The following is a 24,879-nucleotide window of genomic DNA, read 5'->3' on the forward strand; positions in this document are numbered from 1 at the left end:
GTTCCCATCATCTTTGACCACTTACTTACTTGCCATGCTGGCTGAAGCTAAAACCACATCAGGAGGGCCACATGTTCCCCATCCTTGTGAAACTGACCTTTCCCCCCTCATCTGCCTTGGGAATTGCATACCCACAGAGCCCTCCATCAGAGCTGTCTTTGCCTGCAAAAAAAAGGAGCTACAGTCTGTCCAGCTACATAGGTGAAATATCTTGTCTCTCACAGAGTCAAAAATGTCAGAGTAACCCTCCCTGCAGGATCAGACCAAAGGCCCATCTAGCCCAGCATCTCGTTCTCATAGCAGCTAACCGGATGTTGGTGGGAAGTCCGCAACCTGGACATGGTTGCTAGGTACCACAGACACAGGGAGAGCGAGATTCTCCTCCATGGTTACCAGAGAACCCACAAAGAGCATCATTTGAAACAGCCGCAGATGTCTTGGGATTAGGCATCGTCCATAGTTGTTCCCCCAGAGCCTACACGAGCCATCGCAGCCTTAAAAAAATAATAACCTTATTATATGTACATAAGTTTTCACTTGGAGCCCCACTGTCTAATAGAAAGGCAGGCTATAGAATCATCCAATCAGTTAATTGTATCCACGTACAGGCTCAAATGCCCTTATTATACAAGACTGAATATAGCAATCTTGGCTTTCAAGAACATGTTTAGAAGAGAGAGAAAACTTCTCATGTGGGGCCAAGAGGCTGTCAAAGATGTCCCTTGCATTGTCCTAGGATCATCCTGAGAGAATGGGCAACTGATATTTCTTTCCCATGCCATTTTGAAGCTGTCAATTGAGGGATTTAGCAGCAAGACTCCCATTGCAGCCAGCAGGAGCCGAGTGGTTATAAAGCCCTTATGAGAAGCTTTAGAAGCAACTCACTAAAGTCCCCATTTCTGTGTCCAAACAGAATGGTTATCTGTCAGTAAGGAGGCTGCGGGTGGCCCATCAAAACTTGGCTCTCCTGGTCGACAGCAGCTTCCATTTGCACACAGCGGGATAATTTGGGTTCTCTCAAAGCTTGCTTGGAAGTGTTTTAATTCTTCCGTGAGCGGACATACAGATAGGCCTCCCAGAGCTGGCCAAGGCTCCTAACCCCACTGCAAAGCCTCAGTCCCCCTTTGCCTCACAGAGCTGCCTTCCAGTGACCAATTGATTTGTTCCTTTCTGTTCCTGCCACTTGCACTGTACTTTTATAGTCTTTCTCTTGAGAGACAGCCTCTTCAGCTGACCAAAGCACCAGGTCCTATTCTGGGGAGAAACAGACCAAACTGCAATTATGTCTGGGAAGGAAGGATCGACGGTGAAGGAGAAATGCTGACAGATCTTATGAGATTTTTGTAGGTAACTGTGTTCACATCTGTGTGATGCTTTGAGTACAAAGTGGCTGGGGAAACCCAGCAGGATGGGCGTGGTATAAACAATAAAACAATCATTATTACAAGGCTTCTCAGCCCTTTCCCAGTCCTTAAACATACGACTTACTGTACCTTTTGTGATCAATCCTGGCTACAGACACAAATCCCTCAGGAATCCTCTTCCCTTTCTGTTCCATTTGCCGTAATCACATTATTCATATTTTCATTGTATTTTTGTTGCTGCTTTGATTTGGGGCATCATATGGCAGGACAGAGTCTCAAACAAAGATGTGCTCTTCCAAGCCCACAATCTCAGCATGTCTGCACTCCTGTCTCAGTGATGTTTATGCTGGCTTGGTCAGGTGCACAGAACGGAAGATGTGCTTTAAGGGGAGCTGGCTTTAGGCACCAGGCCTGTTGGCAGCTGAGAATAATTTTTTTTTCCTTTAATGCCTTCGTTGGCATTCAATGTCGGTGCATAAGCACTTAAAATAGTAGCCTGTTGGTTTTTGGTAAGTTTTATTTGAAAGGTTGAAAGTTGCTCATTAATGCCAGTAGGGACTTCTGACAAGAGCTTCACAAGATCGTTTTTGATAGGAAAGCCTACTCCATGTATTCAACATTCTTGTTCAAGTAGACCTTTCCAGAAGAATGTGTAGCCTTCACTTTCTTCCTTCAGTTGTCCCTCTCCTGCTCTTTGTTTCTTTAAGTGCTGCAATATCGATGTTAAAACGTTGCAACTCTCTTGCAATGATGGCAGTCCTGCGTTCAGGACACTCATTATCTTTGTTATATTGTTCTGGGTATTCCATGTTCCAAAGGTCAATTTTTACGACCGCTGGGTGGTGACCCCACTGAGTGCAGTAATCCAGTCAGGGAAAAAGTGAGGCAGGCTATCTTCAGGGCACCTTTTCTAGCCCCTCCCCCTTTTCGGGGTAAGCAGAGTGGATCCTAAATAGGGCTGCTCAGTCCTGGATACAGCTGCTGAGCTACTTAACTGCCTCATTCCTTGAGTCAGAACAAATGAGTCTGTATCCACTGCCCACGTGCCAGTTCATGACTAGCAGCTTCCAGATTTCACGGTCCTTTCCCCGTTACCATGGGGCTTTGGGTTTGGGATGGGTTTTTGGAAAATGCCTGTGCATGAATTTGTTTTATTTGTGTATTTCTTTAGATCAGTGCATGCTGACCAACACATCGTCTTTGCAGTAAGGCTCTATTCTGATGGCACGAGTGTCACAGTGACTCGTAGATTATTATCTGCTGCAGCCTTCATCTGCCTCCACAGCCATTGTAACATACCACTTGTTATCTTCTGCCTGTGCTGCCATTGAGAATTTCTTGGATCATTCTGTCTAGCTCCTCCCCCTTGAGCTTACCGTCTTGGGTGACCCTACTGGGAGTACGAGACTCCCGACAGCTTTGCTCACAAGGATCATAGGAAGGTGCAAGCCCACTCACCACAACAAGGTGATGATCCAGCAAGTGATCCAGATGCATGCAAATTCCGAAGAGAGATTTTTGCTTAACTGAGCTTCAAGTCAGTGGATAAGATTGGATTTTTGCAAGGCGCAGAACAATGAGAAAAGCTCTCGGATGCTGGGGGAATTAATTGGTACACAATACAATTAAGAAAACAGGCCAAGCATAAGTGTGGATGAGCACTCAGTAGAGAATAAAGCATTATGGATATGCTCAAATCCCAACTTTACTTCTGATCTTCCAGGACTGTGTTATGGCTCAGAATTAAAGCCTCATTATACTATTCATCTACTGACTACAGTTCTACATGACTCCTTCATGACATGCTCACACAAGGTAAGAAAAATGGCTCTCCTTAGTTATGTATTCCCTTTCCCCTTGCCAGAAGTTCAATCAAAGCAAAAGCTCTAGCTAAAGACAGACTTGGAAGTCAGCTCCTGGAGTGACCTTGAACTTCTTGACTCTTCTCATTAAGCAGCTTGGCTCAGAAAGGGCAGACTGACTGAAGCCAGCACAGTGCCCCTTCGTACAATATCCAATTACAGCCGCTTCTCTTTCAGTCTTGCAAACTACTAGATAGCGAGGGGCGGAAGGGTGCCACTCAAAAGCTAAATTTGGCACCTAGGCAGAGACATTATGATCTCCCCGCTGTCTGATTCTTCCTTAGACACATGACATAATGAAGTGGCAAGGTCTGAAATGTCTGACTTGAGTTTCTACCAATTACAGCAGGCTTCCTCTGACATACAGACCCTCGCTGCGGGTGTGACGGTATGATAAACTTGAAACAACCATCTGCATGAAGTCTGAGCCTAGGCATGCACCCCATAATACACTCCATCTGCATGTCAACCTCAGATTAGTTGACCTGCAGAGGTCAAAGTCTGAATTGCTGTCACTGGGTTAAGATATAAAACCTGTCTGCACCAGGTATTCTGCTCATATTTGTATCTCAATGTGCTGCATGCAGCTTCTATGCTTCCGCCACAGGATTCTTTTTCTTGTATGAAATTCAGCATCTCTTGAAGTATGTAGTAACCTTAATGTGATGTCCCTTAGGTTAGGGTGGCATAACACTATTTCTTGCACTGTCCCCACATCCCAATCATTGCCCCAGCTCCTTCTCTGCTAACTCTCCAGTTCTTCTCTATAACTATTTCACCATGCAAGTTATCAAGACTTTGAACAGCTGCTTCCATTTCAACCTTTTAGAACATGTTGAAGTACGAAGAGCAAAATCACAGCTAAGAAGCTCAGATCATACACACGACCGACACTCTTCTTTGGAATATACAGACTTTAACATTCAAAAACTTGCATGTTACACTAGGGTAAAGTGTGTATGTAAATGTGTAGCTCAATAAAGCCATAAACAAAAAAGGTTGTGGGTGAGATGTTTTATTGACTCCTTCTTTTTCACTCTGAAGGGACAGCTTAAAAAGTTGGCCATCCTACCTCAACAGGACGCAGCCTCAGAAAACATATTTGGAACAAACCTAGGGTGATCAATTAGCCTAATTCAGTTCAGGTTCTCTCTTTCAAATCATACAGACTCTGCACACACAGTTAAATGCACCTCAGAAATGCCCTTCTTGACAAATTCTTACAAGTAACAAGGGTAAGCTAGTTTTGAAACTCACTGGGGGAAATGGTAACAAAGAGAAGAAATCAGATATCCCTGACCGATTTTTTGGTGAATATAATATGCCACACCTTCAGCAGGAGGTTCCCTGATAGCTTACAAACACAGGAGAAAAATATAAGACCATAAAAAATCAATAAAAAGCAGAGGTAGATCAGCAAACTCAAGAGGCTTTTAAGCAGCTACAATATATAAAAAGATGAGGAGAATTTTTAAGTGCTGGTAACTCACCAAACCAGGCCCTGAGTCAACAACTTCAGAGATTATATTGAACAGAATCTAGGGGTGTGAATTTAGACCTGTATTTGGCTATACTTGTATGCCAGTATTACGAATGTGTATGTGATGAAGGCGTCTTCTTCTATTTGTCCCTGTGTCAGTTTCAGTTTATTGGTTAACTTTTCTAGTAAGGCTGTTTCCTATACTGTCTGATACCACTGGTCCATGTTTACTCCTGACAGCTCTCTCCAGTGCCTGGCTATCATGTTTCTGGATGATGAGAGTAGGTGGGTTATGAGCTCTTTATAATGTGAACGGACATTGTTATCTTGGAAGATGTTGAGTAGGGCCAGTTCTGTGGTTACTTCTAATATCTCCTTAGTTATTTTGTGTATTTCTTATATGACTGATGTCCAGAAAAGTTGGATTTGGGGACATTCCCACATGTGGAGGTACGTGCCTGTGGAGGTGCAGCCTCTCCAGCATTTTGGTGAGGCTCCTGGGTGTATCAACGATAGTTTCCTTGGTGTTAAAGGTAAAGGTAAAGGTACCCCTGCCCGTACGGGCCAGTCTTGCCAGACTCTGGGGTTGTGCGCCCATCTCACTCAAGAGGCCAGGGGCCAGCGCTGTCCGGAGACACTTCCGGGTCACGTGGCCAGCGTGACATCGCTGCTCTGGCCAGAGCCAGAGCCAGAGCCGCACACGGAAACGCCGTTTACCTTCCCGCTAGTAAGCGGTCCCTATTTATCTACTTGCACCCAGGGGTGCTTTCGAACTGCTAGGTTGGCAGGCGCTGGGACCGAACGACGGGAGTGTACCCCGCCGCAGGGATTCGAACCGCCGACCTTTCGATTGGCAAGCCCTAGGTGCTGAGGCTTTTACCCACAGCGCCACCTGCGTCCCTCCTTGGTGTTAGGTACCATCTTATCCACTTCTGCCTTTCTAGCTTTCAGCTGCTCATTCACCTCTTCCCCCCTCTCTGCCAACTTCTACCTCCTGTTTCCCCTCCCCAGCACGAAGAAGCAAGCGCCTGAACAATGTTTTCTTTGAAAGTGAGCCTTGCTCACACGAGACCAGAGAAAGTCAGGCCTGTCCGCACACAAGTGTCATTGACTTCTAAGCCTTCAGTTCCCATTTTGCCTACAAAGATGCTTGCACAGGTCACCCAAGTTCAGCATTAGATGGAGGACTGAAAAGAACACCATCTGCCTACTCTCAAAATGGCTTCAAAGTTTCTGTGTATGCCAGATACGACCAAACCCTAGTCAACAGGGTTGCAATTATGTGTTTTCCACAACAGGGAAACATTGAAGTCAGTATCTCTCTCTCAAAAGAAAGCATTCTTCAGAAAGCAGCAGAGCTGCTTTTCTCACTGGTAAAAATGCTTCTGCAATTCCCTGCTGTGAAATATTTGCTAGCAGCGGTGCTCTGTCACTACAGAAGATAGGCCATACTGTATACTGTATATTGCAAAGGAGATCTTGTTATTTTGGTATATTTTGTATTCTGTCATTCTCCTTGAATGGTGATTTAGCCTTCCTCCTAAATGTTAGGCTGGGAGATAGCGGCTTTCCCAAAGTCATGCTGTGAGCCTCTTATCGGAACACGGATTTGAAACAAGTTTTCCAGATCTGAAGCCACATCTAGGCCACTCAGGGCACTGCAGAACAAGTTGTTGATGAAATGCAGCCCTCTCAAGTGAAATCTCCACTTTGATATGAATTCCAGGAGAAAGGTGACTAGGGAACTATGACTCTAGGCACTGATCAGAGCCTTGCCATTCCTTTCTACATTCTACAGCGACTCCACTCCTTAGGCTGAAGCACATTAAAAAAATGCTTTGCTGGATCCATCCAAAAAGTTTATGGCTTTGGAAGATCGCAAGAAGAACTCAGAGGTGGCCAACTTCTCCTGTGGTTTGCCCCAGCATCTGGTACTCATAGGTAGAAGGCCTCATAACCTTATATTTCAAATTATCTGTTAATTCATTGTTGAGAACTCACTGCTTGATAAGATACTGGAAAAACCATGATCAGGAAGGACTCTGCTTCCCTCATCAGGACTGTACGTTTGTCTACAAAGGCTATTTAGTTCCTCTTGAAGCTACATGGTAGAGAGTAATTAGTTACACATGAGGGAAAAGCTAGTGTACAGCTTAGAGGCCTAGCTGGGAGGATGCTATATTCACTTGACCAGAGCACTGAGGTGTCAAAATTCTTGCAAACTGAGGCCAACAGAAATTATTGTACTCCAAATAGGTCACTTAATTCTAAGAGTCCATTAACTCCTGCTTAACTAGTGATGAAGAGGGCCGTATAGATAGAACGGTAGAGTTTGCCTGAATACTAACTAATAGATTAATTCATTTATGACCCAAGCCATTACAGTAAAGGGAAAATGAAATCTTTTTTTAATGGAGCTGTAAAAGTATTATAGGCACAGCAGATGAAAGGAGTCTCTGTAATAAAATGGGCATTTTGCTAGCAACCAGTGACCTGATTTCTCCATTAAGTCTAACATTAGTTATTACAGAATGGCAAGTGTTGGAGCCAAGTCCTGCAGGTTCCTCAAGCTCCAGCTGGCAGAGCAATTAGGTACTTGCGGACCTATCAGAACCTCCCTGCTTGCATTCTCCTCTTGTCAGTTTTACCTATAGGCATCCCAACAGCCTCTCACACAGAAAATGAAGCACACATGATGTATTAAAATAGCTCCTTTTTTTAACCTTATTTGTTGCTTTTTGGACTGAAGTGCCTGAAAGAAAGTTACAAGATAAAAAAAAGAAAATAATAGGAAACATTTAAGGTATACAGTGGAACCTCCGTTGTCGAACGTTTCGGAAGTCGAACGTTTCAGCTTTCGAACGCCAACAACCCAAAAGTGAATGCTTTCATTTTTTAACATGCCTTGGAAGTTGAACGGCTTCCAAGGTGCGTTTCTCCATTTTTTCAATGGATTTTGCCAACCAGCAATTGCGCCTCAGTTGTCGAACGTTTTGGAAGTCGTACGGTCTTCCAGAACCAATTACGTTCAACAACTGAGATTCCACTGTATACACACACACACACACACACACACACACCAGAAATAAAACAAGGCCTAAAGTGCTAATCCAAATTCTGTGTGTGTGTGTGTGTGTGTGTGTGTGTGTGTGTGTGTGTTTGGAGCAAATCCTCCCCATCTCACTTAAAGGATGAGCACAACAAGAGGCTGCATATGACTAGATACCCTCCAAATTAAGGATCAAATTTCTGGATAAATAAAAACGTTTTTACCTGTCACCTAAAAGCAATTGATGGCACCAGATGTTCTTCAGTGGAGACAATGTTCCACTGATTGGGAGCTGAAAAGGCCAGATTTTTTTGTCATCACCTCTCACACCTCCCAGAGAGAGCACTTGGAGAGGGGTCCGTGCAGTCATACTAAGATTGGTGATGCTCGGGTTGTCTTGCCCCAGTCAGCTACTGAACTCTGAGCTGCAGTTTCCAACCATCTTCAGAAGTTTATTGAGGTAATCTAACCTGGAGGTTTTCTGTCAGCCACAACTGTACTTTACACTGTTCTGTTTGTGCAAAGTCATGCTTATGTATTTACCACACATATCAGGGTAGTTGGATGGTCTGTGTGGACTTTTGAGAGAGCTACTGCATTGTATGTGTAATTCTTCAGTAAGCCAGATACCTGTATTGTCTGGAAGTAAGGAGAATTTCCCCAAATAGCATGTGCGGCAAAATGTACCCACTCATGAACCAAAATATTACATGTACACTCTGTAATGCTGCTACGCTACACAAATGTCTATAACATACCCTCCAACATTTCTCTGGTGAAAACAGGGACATCCCATTCCATAATAATAGCTCTACTATTTATACCCCACACATCATCATACTGGGTTGCCCCAGACACTCTGGGCAGCTTCCAACATATGTAAAAACATAATAAAACATTAAACATTAAAATAACTTCCCTATAAAGGATTGCCTTCAGGTGGCTCAGGGTCAGATAACTCCATACCCTCCAACGAAAATAGGGATGTGCAAAGGAAAAATGAAACATTCCAGGATCACATTAGAAATAGGGACGGCTTCTCTAAATCAGGGACATCCCTGGAAAATAGGGACACTTGGGCCAAAAGTTCCTGTTTCAATTAATTGATAGTGTAGTAGTGCATATTGAAGGGAAACAGGTGCTACTATCCATAGCAAGTACAAAAAAGTTTCCCCATATTTTTATGAAGGTGAAACTGTATGACTAAACTTAAGCCAGACAGGCCTGCCTTTAGTTTAAAAAGGGGGGGTGTTGAAGGGAAATCTTACTTGGTTTTCCACACATGGTTAGTGGACCCCCCCCCCAAAAAAAGGGAGATGAGATCAACTGTGAAATGTCATACACTGTGGAAAAACAACTTGGTTGGTATTCAACCAAGTTTTATCCAGAGAGACTCTCCTCCTGCAAAAGAGGGGAGTGGTTGTGGGCGGGAGCCGGTCTCCACCTCAAGCAGGGGGCATTAGCCCCCTGCCTCCCACTCACCTGGCTGGCACCACGCCCACGGACAGGCACCCAACCAGGTGCCTTCGAAGGGGCGTGGACGGCAGTGTAAATCGCTGCTGTGCCAGCCATGCAGCCTCATTCTTCGTCGTCCCGTCATGACTCCCCCCCCAAAAAAGGGAGATGAGATCAACTGTGAAATGTCATACACTGTGGAAAAACAACTTGGTTGGTATTCAACCAAGTTTTATCCAGAGTAGTCTTACTGAAATTAATGGAAATTAGTCGTGTTCATTGATTTCTTTGTTTTGTTTTGTTTTGTTTTGTTTTGTTTTGTTTATACTTTTCATTAGTTTTCATTGTTTTGTTTTGTTTATACATTTCATTAGTTTTACAATTTAACTTTTCAAAGTTTGACTTCCCCCTCTTTCTGTGGTTCCTTAAATTTATTTTTTAATATTTTCTGCATATCCAAATCCATTAAATTTGTTCATTTAATTATCTACTTTAAATATATACTCTTATGAAACTGCAGATTATTACAATAAATCTGCTAATGTTTTTATCTGTTTGCAATTTATCTGTAAATATTTAATAAACCATTTCTTTTATAAACGGTTTGTCATCTTCATTTCTTATTCTTCCAGTAAGTTTCACCATTTCTGCATTTTCCATAAATTTTTGCATCCATTTTTCCTTTGCTGGGACTTCTGCTTCTTTCCACTTTTGGGCAAGTAGCATTATTGCTGCTGTAGTAGCAGACATAAATAAATTTCTATACAATTTAGGTAGTTCTGTCCCTAAGTCCTAAAGAAAAGCTTCTGCTTTGTTTGTTTTTACAAAAGTTATTCTGAACATCCTTTTCAATTCATTGTATAGCATTTCATGGTATATCATTAATTGAAATTAATAAACATGTATAATGAACAGGATATACAGTATTTTTCCATGTATAAGACACCCCCATGTATAAGACAACTCCTATTTTTTAAAACCCAAAATTAAGAAAATGCACTATGTGCTATCCGTGTATAAGGCAACCCTTTATTTTAAACTTCAAAAATTTAGGAAAAAATATAGTCTTATACACAGAAAAATACGCTACATGTTCACTAATTTCAAGAGGTCTGCACTGAGTGAAACTTCACTGAATATCAGGTAGTGGGCAAACATCAAGAAAAAAGTGTTTTTTGTACCTTGTTTGTGAGTTGTTTGGAGACAACTGCTGGACCTCTGTTGGCTAGCAAAACAACCCTATGCATGTTTACACAACAGTAAGTATTCAATGGGGCTTACTCCATTGTATAGGCCATAGGGGATTGCACTATGCTGCAGGAAATGTTTGGACTGTCATCAACCACACTTTGATTTCTGGATAGTTATGGTTGACGTAATCAGGATCCCACGGTTAAGGGATACACAAGCTTCCTGACCTCAGAACCCAACCCAGGCTATCAACATTTTTTCCACCAGCTACCAGTAAGAATATTTTATCCTGTAAAGGTTCAGCATCTACTGCAGCATTGCCTGGCAACCACAACAGAGAGCCCCTGTGTTCCAGCTGGGTGGAGTTAAGTCTCCAAAGGTGTTGATGAGATTATTCACATTTTATTGAAGTAGATTAAAGGCAACCCATGGAGATGAGATCCTTTTATCAAAGCTGCAGAGCTGCGGAGATGAGAAAAGTAACTGAAAATAAATTCTGACAATGTTTGTTCTGTTTGTCTAAGAAATAAACCCAAACCCCCAAAGCACAGAAAAATTAATTATTACCGTACCTTTGATGGAAAGAAGACCGATGCTGGGGGCTTCCGACGGCAAGCAAACACCTCCGAGGAGCAGGAACATTGATGAAAAACGATTTCCATGGTTTCACTGGTAAGAGGTTAATTCAATGTCAATTTATCTAATGCTGATGAAAGGCTGGTGTCAACCAGAGTTATGATGATAAAAAGCTCAGCAATACTTACAATACCCCAGGGTCACCATGCAAAGGGGTAATTTACAGGCATCCAGCAAGTCACAAGATATAATCAGACTTCTGAAATGTGAGTCTGGGGGAGGGACAATGGCACAAGCGAGAGCTGGTGAGAACAGGAGTTGGGGTATGTAACTGATCTCAAGTTAGCTTTCTAAAAATGGAGCTGAATAGGCGCTCAAAAGCCATTCTGTGGCAGTCAAGCAGTGATTGTGATGGTGCTTACTAGCCTGGCTCTATGATGGGTGGTATGTATGTGAAGTCCTACGTACTAGGAATACAGGAAGCTACCTTAGTCAGACCATTGGTCGGTTTAGCTCAGGATTGCCTACACCAGCCTTCCACAGCTTGAGACCTTCCATTAGAAGGATTACAACTCCCATTATCCCCAGTTAGCATGGTGTGTATTTAGGAATTATATAGGAGTTGCAATTGAAAAGGAGAGCAACAAGCTGAAGACTGGCAGACAGTGGTTCTCCAGGGTTTCAGAACTGGCTTTTCCCCAGCCCTTCTGGAGACAGGTGCCAGGGATTAAATCTGGGACCTACTGCTTACAAAGCATGTGTACTACAACAAAGCCTACAGAGTCTGTCCAAATGGATCCTCCTTTGTGACCCCTGTTGGTGAGCTAGTGTTGACCATCAGCGGAAAAGTAACTCGTGGCTGAGGAGGCTCACTAAACTCCTTTCCAACCTTTCCAGTACTGGAAATGGTGCTCTTTGGGCATGCTTTTGTTGAACCTTCTCCAACTTGGCACCCCCACCAGATGTTTTGGACTAAAACTCCTGAACCATATGTTCAACAGTATGCCATGCTGCTTGGGACTGTCCTGAGAAATAGTCTCCGATATGATTTGGAGAAAATTAGGCCTAACCCCGAAGGGACGTGGGTGGCGGTGTGATCTAAACCACAGAGCCTAGGGCTTGCTGATCAGAAGGTCGGCGGTTCAAATCCCCGCGACAGGGTGGGCTCCTGTTGCTCGGTCCCTGCTCCTGCCCACCTAGCAGTTCAAAAGCACATCAAAGTGCAAGCAGATAAATAGGCAGGAAGGTAAACGGTGTTTCCGTGCGCTGCTCTGGTTCACCAGAAGCGGCTTAGTCATGCTGGCCACATGACCCAGAAGCTGCACACCGGCTCCCTCGGCCAATAAAGCGAGATGAGCGCTGCAACCTTAGAGTTGGCCACGACTGGACCTAATGGTCAGGGGTCCCTTTACCCCTTACCTTTAAGCTTAACCCCGGCTAATGCTTCATTGCATGAGGGGTGGTCCCTGTTGTTTTGAAAGAGGCAGTGGTGTGGTTGTTCCCAAAGAAATTACGGTAGCTCTGGACCCTTTAGACTGAAGCAACTATCAATCCCTATCAAATATACCCCTTTGAGGAAAGGAGAGGGTTGTGGTAGGGCCACTACAAGCATTTTTGGATGGCAGAGATTATTTAGATCCAAATCTAAATGGTATCCAAATATTTGCAGAGACTGGGACAGAAGGTGTGTGACTTTGCTCCGGTTTCTTATCTCCTGTTGACTTTTGATACCATCAGCAATGGTATCCTCCTGGACTGGCTCTGTTTAAAAAAGGCAGCCTAGTTCTTGTTGAATGGTATGCAAGTAGCACTTGCCTTATGAATCTCTTCCTCGCTGGTTCCATGTCGACATCCATTTCTCACGCCCTCCATGGAGAAATCCATCTTTCCAGGAAAAAAACCCAGCTGCATTTTTTCCTGCAGGTCAGCTCAGCAGGCTGATGCAGTAATCTTCAAGCTCCACAGGAAAGAGCAGAAGTTATGACGAGCGCCGGAGGCAGAAGCAAACATTTGGTCATATTCAGCCTTGCATATATCAGAAAACTGCCAGACATTCATGCAACACTAAGAACACTGTCCTAGTTTGGGGAGAGAATAGGCTATTTGGAATGTGGAATAAAGAGGATTGATTTTTCTCTCTCAAGACTATCAGCACTTTTCTAAAGAAGCGCAACGTCGGATAGCTTCAGATGGAAGCACTTTAAAAGGTATTTATCAAAATGTATTATACAGGGTGGAATTATTGACTGAATTCTGTTCTGTGCGAAATGTAAACAAACAAAGCAAACCAAAAGAGAGACTTGCATAGTTTATGGCCTCAAAGACTGGTGGTGCAATTATCTCATTCAGCCCAAAGCACAATAAAACACTGCTTTCAACAGGTAAGAGCTCTGAAGATGCTTCCAGGCATCAAAATTTGGAATGATACTTGTAGCCTTTATGTTCTAGCAGAGGATGGAGTTGCTTTTCATCCTGACGACTGCAATTCTATTGATTAACATGTTAGGCAAAATTTACTGTGCTTAAACAGCAAAAATCCTTTAGAAATTACATATATGTGAAAGTTTTCTACATTCGTTAACCAGTGAAAAAGTTCAGGTCATACGATTTATATGCTATGGAAAGCACACCTTTGATTAATTTAAAAATACAAATCTGCCTGGGGGAATAGGTCCCTCTGGTCCAGAAGCCCCACCCCTGAATCAGAAAGTTTATTTGGTTCCCGATTCATACATTATGGGTTGGCTGCAGATCAGTGGTTCCCAACCTTTTTTTTGGGCCATGTCCCACCTAAGCATCTCTAAAATCCCAATTCTGCCCCCCCCCCGACATAAAATTCTTATTATTCCAAAAGTGAACTCCCATTCACGTGGAGGAAGCCTAAAAGGCCACTCACTGTTAATAACTCATTCTCAAATTGCCCCCCTGTGGGGCGTGTGCCCCACATTGGGAACCACAGATCTAGATGTACAGAGTAATCGTATGCATATCTACCCAAACAAACAAACAAGGAGCTTTGCAGAAGGTTCCTTGCTTCTAAGGTCATCCTCTACAAGTTGGAGAGTGACAAAAATGAGCTACCATGTTCATCTCTAGACACCCATACCCAAATGTGGAGTTAACCTTTACGTGTAACTGTAGCCATCTTCAGGCACTGCTACGAAGTCAACTTTATTTCGGTGAAAACTAAGTTGAGACATGACTATTTTTCCCCACTGGTTTAAGTATTATGCTATGTATTATTATTTTTTTGTATTTTACTTTTGTTGTAAGTTGCTTTCAGACTTCCTCGACTGGGGAAAGCGATGAATAAATTAAGTCTGGATTCAACTCCATAGGCTGGATCCAGCTAACCCACTGTGCTAGCAGAAGCCAGTACAAAGTCTCCTGCTAGCGCAATGGCCCCCCCCCCTTCTTGTCCCACATCTGCTCTGAAGGGTGGGGAAGAGAGCGGAGAGCACTCCCTTTGGCAAGCAGAAATGCTTGTGCTTATCATCTTAGCACAACTTATCCCCCCATGAGCCTACCCTTATTTGTACAACACCTTCATACAAGTTCCTTAAAGCTAAAGGGACCCCTGACCATCAGGTCCAGTCGTGGCCGACTCTGGGGTTGTGGCGCTCATCTCGCTTTATTGGCCAAGGGAGCCGGCGTACAGCTTCCGGGTCATGTGGCCAGCATGACTAAGCCGCTTCTGGCAAAACCAGAACAGCGCACGGAAACGCTGTTTACCTTCCCGCCAGAGCGGTACCTATTTATCTACTTGCACTTTGACGTGCTTTCGAACTGCTAGGTTGGCAGGAGCAGGGACCTAGCAATGGGAGCTCACCCCGTCGCGGGGATTTGAACCGCCGACCTTCTGATCGGCAAGTCCTAGTCTCTGTAAAAGAGGGAAATTGTGCAATTCAGTGGTAATGTATATGCTTTTTGCAGAAAGAAATATGTTCAACCTGCCGCTTCTCTGGGGACTGGGAAAGAGCAACTTGGTTGTAGAACATACAGTGGGGTGGGGTAGAAGAAGCTGGTCCCAAAGTTTGCAATTTATAGCAGTCTTATATTGGACTGCAGAAGGATTTATGAAGATTTTACTGGATTGGCATCTATTCAAAGTGAGGAGAAACCCTCCCAGTCCCACAGTATTCAACCCTCTCCCCATGTCTTTTCTTCCCATAGCTATGAATTATAAATGCAATCAGCTGGAAATATGAGGCCTATGAATGATATACATTAATAAACATTCTGATTTACCTGGGTTATCAATCACTCTCTGTTTCCCTCCTCCCACCAGAGTAATGACAGTTTCTTTCAGCTGAAGAGTTGTGGCTGAGCTAATTTGCTGCTGCTCACTGTCAAATAGATTGTGAGTGGGGGAGAGAAAAATCAGAATACAGTTACGTGTTTAATTTGTGATGCTCCCAACAGTGAGAACAGGAGACGTGAGGGGTAGACTGCAGCAACCGCATTTGTCAAGGACCCAGGCATTGCACAAAGAAACTGTTTTTAACGCAGGCAGGAGCTTCACACACCTTTTTAGAATTCACTTTCCCCCCCATTAGCTTGCATCACAGTGCCCTCTGCTGCACAACAGCCAAAGCAAAGCATTTCTTTTTCCCATAACCTTTGATTTTAAACAACAAGTGGGGAAGACAGAAAGAACAGGCCTGCCCACTGGCACTATGAAAGCAGTTATACAATTTCTGGGAGGTGCCGAAACTCATGTGGCAATTTTACTCTGCTCCTTGTCATGCCCACGTTCTCTGTGTGTGAAATAGAAACTAGATTGTGCTTCCTATGGTAACTGTTCAGATTTTCCTCTCAGGGGCTATTCCACACAAATTGCAAAAACTGAGTACAGTGGTACCTCAGGTTACATACGCTACAGGTAACAGACTCCGCTAACCCAGAAATAGTGCTTCAGGTTAAGAACTTTGCTTCAGGATGAGAACAGAAATCGTGCTCCGGCAGCGCGGCGGCAGCAGGAGGCCCCATTAGCTAAAGTGGTGCTTCAGGTTAAGAACGGACCTCCGGAACGAATTACTGGTAAGTACTTAACCTGAGGTACCACTGTAGTAAGATCACCTTGTGAGGACTACCTAGTCAAAAAATGTATGCTATTCAGAAGCACCGGCACTGGAGACCATTGCAGTGCTGTGAAAAAGAAAGGCCACATTAACAAAAACAGCATGGTGAAACATCATCCCCTTCTAAATCATCTATTACCTTCTCTTGCCTCACACTCCCTTTTCCACTCTTGATTTGGAGAAAAGCAGGTGCTTCCTGGCTTGAGGCACATCTGACAACAGCACAGCCTGCTCTTTCCAGTTTAAATAGTAGTAGTAATTGGAACTGAATTGAACTAAGTTACTTGGCTTGGCCAGAGGGACTAAATACTAGGCGCTTTGATTAAAGACTGGGTGAAGGAGGAACAGCTTCCTCTTGAACTGAGATGGATTGAGTGCCAGGGGGTGATGCCTGGTTTGATTATTTAGTTGGACTCAGGCTGCCATAGTAGATCTTTCTCTTTCTCTTTCTTCCTCTCCTGCAATCAATTTGTAACATTTGAATAAGGGTAACTAATGTTGTGCCTTTCCAGATGTTGTTGTACTACAGTTCCCATTAGCCCCTGCCATTATGGTCAATGGTCATGCATCATGGGAGTTGTACCACATGGGCTATGGCTGCATTAGAGCTCAGACTTCTTAGGGCTAGCTCAGAAACGGCATGGGCCCACTTGGGAACCAGGAAGCAAGCAGCCATCTTCCTCAGAGTTCTACTATTTGTGGAAAGAGAGTTGGTACTTTGCCTCTTGTTTGTTGCACAAATCTCAGCCTTGACTTCAATCCTTACCTTTAGGCGATTTAGTATACAGTAAGCCCATAACTTACATGCACTTAACTTGTGTGTATTTAGCTTTATGTCCCTGACCTGTTTCTTTTTCTTTTACAATTAAAAAGTAGACGGGTGTCGAGGAAATAGACTTTGGCAATCCCAACTGTCATTGCACCCCATTTGTTTTGACTATATGGGATTTTGGCTTAAGGAGCAATCCATGGAACGTAACCCCACATAAACTGAGGGCTTACTGCAATCCATTATGGGCTGGGGTAGACCAGTTCCTCTCAAGCTGCCTCTTCCATTGGGTGCAGTGGTTTGATTGCTGGGCCTGGACATGGGAAATTCTGCTTTAAATTCTTTGTGTTCAATGGGTGTCCTTGCCCAAGTGACTATCTGCCTAATGTACCTTAAAGACGAAGAGACGTTAAAATGCTATTTGGAAGAGGACATCCCATGTAGTACAGTAGACAGGTTGCTGGGAGTTAGGACTAGAGAGAGCTGGGTACAAATTCATACAAGGCCTTTGAGCTCACTCACATTGGCCAGTCACTTTATGAAAGTGTTAAGAGGATTCAGCGGTGAAATTACCAGATCCTTGGAAAATGTATGGCCTACAAATGTGATAAGGGTAAATACAAAAATAAGTGTTTACACAGAGCTAGGTGCTAAAGAAACACACGCTAAAATCACAGTAGGCCTGACATCGTTTTTTTATGAAAGACAAGGAGTGAGTGGAGTGCATACTACATTTCAAGAACCTGTAAGTCAAGTCCCATCAAATGACTGTGTTGGCTTCAAAATGTGTATCTGGATTGCAGTGTTTTATATCCAATGAAATCCAAGTTCCCACATGAAATCCTTACTTTCAGAGCAGCAATCTGCAGAAGCATTTAGAGACTGCACAAACTGATGCAATATTAAAAAGCAGGAAAGTACATTAACTAGAATATTTGTCCCCTCCGACTATTAATATTTTACATGTTCAACTATTATATAGACATTTTCTTCTGAGGAGGACAGCAAGATAGCACCAAATAACAATAAGGATTAATACCGAATGAGTGAAAAGAGTGTTTTAAAAGATTGTTGCACAGTGGTGTACTAGTAAATTTAGAAATAAGAGAGCACATCATGGCAGCCCCAAAGCCATTACTCCCAAGGAGTCTTAAAATGTAAGCAGCTGTGCAGTCTTACACACCAAATCCAAAAAGCAACAGGACATGTAGTTTATTAAAATTAGCATGACTGAATTCCTATGCATAGCTTGGGAGTAAGTTCGACTGAATGCAGTTGCATTAACTTTTGACTGGACGTGTTCAAAACATTTTTGTAGGACCCATTGTTGTCCCTACCCCATTATTTCCATTATTCTGTTCATCTAAAATTACATTCGATTTCAGATGAGCCAATGGATTGTGATTTGTTCAGATTTCTGTTGATAACACTAGGCGGCAGAATGCTCATTTTAAAATTAAGATCCAGAACACTCTGCATCTCCCAGAATCTACCCAAGCAAACCACAAAAATGCAGACAAATGACTGCTAACACACAAAGACATTCAGAATTATGATTTTTATTCACTAAAGCAACACTGAGGAAAGTCTTTACATACAAGTTTTTAAATCATCTTTACAAGCAAGTTCCAATATACAGTATTTACTTTAATATATTTTTTAACGAAATACTATGTATTAAGGGTACTTTTGCAGCTAGTACCAAATTTAATACTAACACTGCAGTTAATATTAATTTATTGTGGTGCTTTTGACATTTATGTAGGCAGTGAGCAGCTTTACCACAGCAGTGATCAAAATATTTTGGAGTTTTCTGAGAGCATGGTTGTAGAAGAGACTGAAACCCGGATCTACGACCATGATTGCATTTCAGCGGGACAAATTTCACCAGCATTAAGCACACAGGTCCCACTGATTTCAATGAGGGAGAGCCAAGCACAAACCAAACTCACCTATGGAAATCAACAGGCCTTAAATGTGCTTAGCTTTGCCTGAATTGTGCCCATGGTGGTCAGAGAATCATTGCAACCAGGTGAAAACAAAGACAAAATGGAAACCCCATTCCAAAACCAATATCCATTTTAATGGTATAAGAAGGCGTGCCTAGCAAAAATGCAGATAGTTATGCCAAAAAAAAGGTAATTATGTTTCATCTGCAGACGTATTACTCTACCAGTATATGAAAGGTTTCATGAATGCACATGTATTGACATGCAAGGAACAAAAGAAATCACAAATGCCATTCTATGTATGTATGCTGCATTAGAACAGCAACAAAAAAAAACCCAGCATTTGAGACCAAGGATTGATTTCTGTGCAGTCAACTTGAACTTCACCATAGCTGGAGTGGGAGATCATGTTATATGTTTGTCTGAGAACCACTTGAAAGAATTGATGCTCATTGATTACACAAATGATTCACTCAACTTTGGGGAGGAGGGTGCTTGGTATTGCACATGGTTTCATTAATGGATCAAAAATCATATTGAACCGTATAAAACTTGAAGAACAAAGTGGAGTATTTAAGCCTCTGTTCTGGTGTCTCCAGGGGCCTCTCCTTCAAAAGAAATTGCTCCCAATTTTTTAGCGATAGTATGCAAATGCTAGGTATTAAATAAGTGGATGCTTAGTGAGACAAGTGTTTGGGGGACAATACCTTGCAGTAATGCACAATGATACAGTGAACATTTGGAGATAATAATGAACAGGTGGCAGGGAATGGAAGAGGCTGGCGGCAATTGTAAGCTGCATCATCCATGGAAAGCTGCCATTGTTTTAAAAGCCCAAACTCTAATTCCAATGCATAATGAAAAACTATTTCACTAACTCAACCACAGGCATTTAGATTAAATTTAGGCACAACTCCAAGCAACGGAGCTCATAGTTTATAAAGTGCAAAATTAGTTTTGTTTCGCTTTTACAGCTATTGTTAAAAGATAGATATCTTCAATATATATACGTTTTGAGGAGCTGTTTAACACTTTAGGAATTATTGCATAACGTAGGAGGATCCAGAAAGGTAGAATGCACTCATTTAAAAACCTAAACAAAATCCAAATTTTTAAATATCTGCATTTAGAATAATCATCTCTATTGGTGCTAATGGCATTTCTTCCCTTTAAATAAGTATTAATATTTCTTGAAATATATAACCATTAGAGTCCACTCCAAACAGCACTTTCTCCAAACCACCATGAGCCTTCAGTTTTCCCTCTCATCACCTAAAAGAGCTTTGTCTCACACTCTGAACTTTCTCAACATACTTTGTAACTTTCTTTGATATAGTCATACTTGGGGAAAGATTACATATCCAGTTTAGAGACTGACAAATGCATGATGGTGAAAGCCCCTAGCTAAGCTTCCTCTGTCAGATAATTGCCTTTGGCAGGGGGAAAACTCATTTTTCTAGGGACAGTGGCAAACTCAGCCCACCCCAAAGTTTGCATGTGCTGGCAGCACAATCAATTTAGATTACCCATCTAAACCTTACATGTAATCGATCCGCTATCCTCTGCATTGTTTCTAAATTGGCAGACATTTTTTTAAAAAATGGGGCATGCAATCTTAAAATTATATTTGGAAAATACTTCATTTTCATTAGGTACTATATTTTAGTAATTTAAGAAATAGAACCAAGACCATCTCCAGCGCTAACTTTTCATTAAGTGCTCTGAGGAATACAGTTATTTTAGTAATATTAATTTTAAAAAATAAATAATTTAATTATTTCTAATTTATATCCAAGGAAATCTGTAAAAGTCCAAGCTTTAAAATGTGGTGCAAAGGTCTTTAATAACGGAAAACAGCTTTTAGAGTAGTTGCCCTGGGCAAGTGACAATTCCTTTCCAGAAGAGCAAATTGTCAGACTGCTCATTATACATGTTGGTGGGTTGGCAAATTATTTTTTTGTAGCTGAACTGAAATTGACTTAAGAAGGGTAGATGTAGAATGATAAGATATAATTAAATTATTCCTAAAACTTCATTTACCAATGACAGCTGGTCTCTTTTCTTCAACAAGATGTCTGAATTTATCTAAAGGGGCAAGAAGATGTTTCAATAACCTCTGCTCCAGTAATGTTTGAATATTGGAAAAACATTGAGTACCAGCTGTATATGTCAATATGGGATCATGCTATATTTGTTTTTCAAAGAGTAGGCTGTAATTGCACCTTGACTCCAACCAGAAAGGAACACTTTTGTAACACAAACTTCTGTGCCACTGTAAATGCTAAAATATCTACTGTGAGCATCACATCTAGCAAGTAACCATTTAATCAAACTATTTGGACAGATGGAATATAAAAGGAAGCGTTTCGTCTGCCTTAATTAAACAGAATAATGTGAGAATTTGAGTTATAATCCATTTCAAGGTTTGAGAAAACCATTGTTCAATTTAAATTGTAGGACCTCGTATTACCCTATCCCTGGTCACAAAAAGGCAACTGATGTTTAAAAAAGTTGTGTTGCTTTAGGAAGTTAGTTGTACTTTAGGCCTTTTAATGCATTATGCAAAAGGGTTATACAGGCGCTGTCGGCCTCATTCTGACTCTTTGCATATTGAAGGATAACTTCTTGGGAATCATGTAGACCCATGTGCCGCCTTCAAGCAATTTAGAGGGTTCTGAATTGCATCGGGAGCCTACAATGATAGAACTTCCCCATCAGTTATCACAGAAATGTAAGGAGCTGGGAGGCAAAATTCACAATCTGCAGTTCCCATTGACCAGCTTTGCATCTTGAAAATGTTTCCTGCTGTTGACAATTCTTGGGCGGATGAGAGTATTCCCTAGTTGAGGACAGCAATCACAAACATATGCTCTTACAGGTTTAAGGTGCATAGATATAGTTAACCTAAGAGGATATTCTTGGTCAGTCTTATGACTAATGAACCATGTTTGATTTATGGAAATGTCTTCAACATCCCTTCGGAGGGAGGCATATATTCTTGGATTAAAGGAAGCCCAAGCTGCAAATGCTCTGGTTTCATTTATGAAGTATCAATGTTTGAGATAGCATTCAACAAAGGATTCAAACCTACTACTGTAATGTACTCACACCTGCTTCATTTAACAGTACAAAGGGCAGCATTTGAAAAGGCTACCTTCTAACCGTTGTTCTCTGGTTGGCATTCGAGTAAGACTTAGATAACCTACTACATATTTGGTTTTGGGGTGTGTGCAGTGTTTCTCATAAGAGCATTTTATTGCATATTTGCTAATGCAAGTTACAGGTATATCTTTACACTTCATTGCGCCATAAATATTTAAACTACAACCATCTTCATACAGAGTATCTAAGAGTTTTTTCTCCTTTACCAGTCATTTTCCATCCCTCATTCAATACCTAGGAACTAGCCACAAATGCAATATTACTAATCTCTGAAAGAGTACCAGTTCTGTTCTTATGACTCCACAAGACTTCCCAAAGTGTGTCTGTGTATTTTAAAAATATTTCTTTAAAAAACAAGCTTTTATTATGAAAAATAATTTTCAAATCCCTACATTTATGGCAAAGGTTTGTGCAAACATTTCAAGTTGGGTTCATAAGACTTGCAACAGCAACATAAATTAATAAATAATGTTACAATTAAGTTAAATCTTAACATGAAAGTTATGTTGCGAAAATCCACAACACAGGTGTCACGGAGTCATTATTCCCAGGGTCACAGCACATAACCATTTTACAACTATCTGCATGAAAAGGTTTTGGGTGGATTAATGTTTAAAATTTAACTAATATCCATTTCACCCTGTGAAATTTTGTTTGCCGCTTGTGAACAGTGAAATATAAATTCAAAAAGTAACTACAGCAATTTGGGATCCTCCTGGCATAAAAACCCCAATTCAACACCAAATATACATCATTTAGACAGTCTTGGGTTCACTGTTGTAATAAATAGGAGCATTTTGCATAGGTCTCTGAGATACAGAGTCAGAATTATGGCTGAGATTTAAGATAAAAAACTAATTTATCACTTATAGTTGATGTCAGAGCCAAATGTGTATCTATAACCACCTAACATTCAGTGGTCCAAACTACTAAGGGTTGGATTTCCAGCAAGCAGCCTGTCCTCCTCAAACAAATGGTGCATTACTCTTAGCAACCAGTAGCCATTTCAAACTTTAGTATTAAGCCAAACAATCTTAAAAGGGGACAAATGGGCAATGCAATCAATGGATAGCACAGACTTCTAAATGGCACAAAATCAAGGGAGATTAGACTATAATAGTTAAGTACCAAAAGAACTGAAGCATTCAGTGCATGCATGCTTTTGATGAAGATTCTTGACTGAGACAAGAAAGGGTGAGAGTAAGCAGCTTTACAATACAGGACATTGAGATGTTCATATGCAAGTCGTGATTTCAATTATGTCTTTGGTTTAGGGAGGCGGGAATGCCGATTAGGAGCCACACAGTCACCAGAATGAATGTTTGAATCTTGATTCTGCATATTTTCTTTTGCTTGTATTAGTTGCCTTGAGTGGTTTGTCTTTGACCAGGTATTCTGAGATTCAGGAGGCATCATGATTTTTGGATTTGTCATTTGCTTGGGCCTAAAGGAAATCGTTGGAGGACGAAGCTTTGAGATTTTCTGGCTCTTATGACTCAGGTCAGTCTGACTTGATGCCAGCTGCAGTTGTGTTGGGTGGCTTGGCGGCAGCTGTTCAGGCTCCTTTGAAGCAGAAGAGCCATCTGCAGATGCTGCTGCAACCGTTACTGGAGGAGGCACTAAAGCATTCTGCTTTGGAGTCTTGGTGGCTCTTGAACTCTTTGGCGCTGAAGCCTGGTTTGTCCGTGAGCAATTGTTTTTTAGAACTAATTTGGTCTGCACTTCTTGAGTATTTACTTGGGAAGATGAGTGAGAAGAGGGATGCGAATGTAGCGTATTAAATTTTCTACCAGACAGTTCTTTAGGTTTCTCTCTAACTTTTACATTCTTGGTGGAATGTGCATTCTCCTCTGACTTTCTTACATTTAACTGTGTATTTAAAGTGCTCAGTTCATTTAGGCTATTGGTGAAGGAGCCATCTGCAGCATTTTGTGATTCATGGCCAGCACTTTTCTTTTGGTCTTCTGTTGGTTCATTGTGGGCCCCGATGAGTGACGTTTTTATTAATTTTCCCTGGGCGAGGTCTGTGAAACTGGGAAGGTGGCTGGAAGGCTGTAGAACTTGAGGCTACAGGAGAGAGAGTTACATGCCAACAATTAGGTAAAAATCAGCTAATATAAATGAAAGACACACTGATCTGTTAGGGTAATTTGAAATCCAGCTTTTCCCTCAAAAGTTTACATTTGAAAAACAGGTGAAGCACATTCCAGACATCTGAAACAACAAAAGAATAAAATCCAGCAATCTCAAATAAATTGTGCAACACAGAGGAAAATTTACTAACTCAATTGTAGCAGGAAAAATAGCCAGATCAAACAATAAAAACCCACACACATATACTATTGTAGCAAAAAGAACGTTAATGCCCAAGAAATGGTAAGCAAATTTAATGGCACACACATGTAAATGAGAAGTTACACCTATAATTTCCTATTACGTGCTCATACGCTACAGCTATGAATAAAATTCTTAAGGTTTTATTATGTAAGGTGGGGAGGGGAAACCTTTTCTTCTGTTGAGGGCTGCTTTACCTTGAGGTAACCTAAAGGGGCCACAAGTCAACTGTAGGTAAGGCCAAGCTTCTCTCCCGGCTCCCTGACAGCTCAATGGGCTGCCAGCAGATGGTCTGATTGTTGTTGTCAAAGGTCTGAACTGAGAGCTTGCAGAATGCTTTTGCAACTAGGGCAAGAGCTGCATACCCGCCGTTGACATAAGGAATTTGCTGCCCCCTTTTTTAAAATAACACTTTGCAATGGATTGAACATACTTTTTTCAAGAAACAGAAAACAGATGAATTGAAGGTTTGATTATAAAGCTAGAGATTAAAGAGAGAGATTTTTAATGAAGTCACTGCATAAAACAATTTTACAGAATGAACCCTGAGTTTAGGAACATTATATTGCAATTGCCACACCTGAGAAAAGGATGTAAATATACAACA

The 24,879-nt window shown here is 41.7% G+C and overlaps 1 protein-coding gene and 1 long non-coding RNA gene across 8 annotated transcripts in view; one reads left to right on the plus strand and one right to left on the minus strand.

Moving 5' to 3' along the window:
- The first annotated feature begins 2,598 nt into the window (after positions 1-2,598).
- On the plus strand, positions 2,599-13,143 carry LOC310845445. The gene is made up of 3 exons (XR_014564742.1): positions 2,599-3,179; positions 10,926-11,073; positions 12,901-13,143. It is a non-coding gene; the product is annotated as an uncharacterized lncRNA (long non-coding RNA).
- Positions 13,144-18,370: 5,227 nt separating this feature from the next.
- The window catches only part of CCSER2 (coiled-coil serine rich protein 2), a 53,935-nt gene continuing 47,426 nt past the window's right edge, over positions 18,371-24,879 (minus strand). For 6 of the 7 annotated variants that reach the window (XM_083740303.1, XM_083740302.1, XM_083740297.1 and 3 more), the window contains one exon: positions 18,371-24,005. Coding sequence is in view for 6 of the 7 variants with exons in the window: in XM_083740297.1 (XP_083596423.1) it covers positions 23,196-24,005 (810 nt within the window). In the remaining variant the exon portion in view is untranslated. The remainder of the gene's footprint in view (positions 24,006-24,879) is intronic. The other variant, XM_083740301.1, reaches the window with a different exon arrangement.

This window comes from Podarcis gaigeae (genome assembly GCF_964106915.1).
Source record: "Podarcis gaigeae genome assembly, chromosome: 5".
Lineage (NCBI taxonomy): Eukaryota > Metazoa > Chordata > Lepidosauria > Squamata > Lacertidae > Podarcis > Podarcis gaigeae.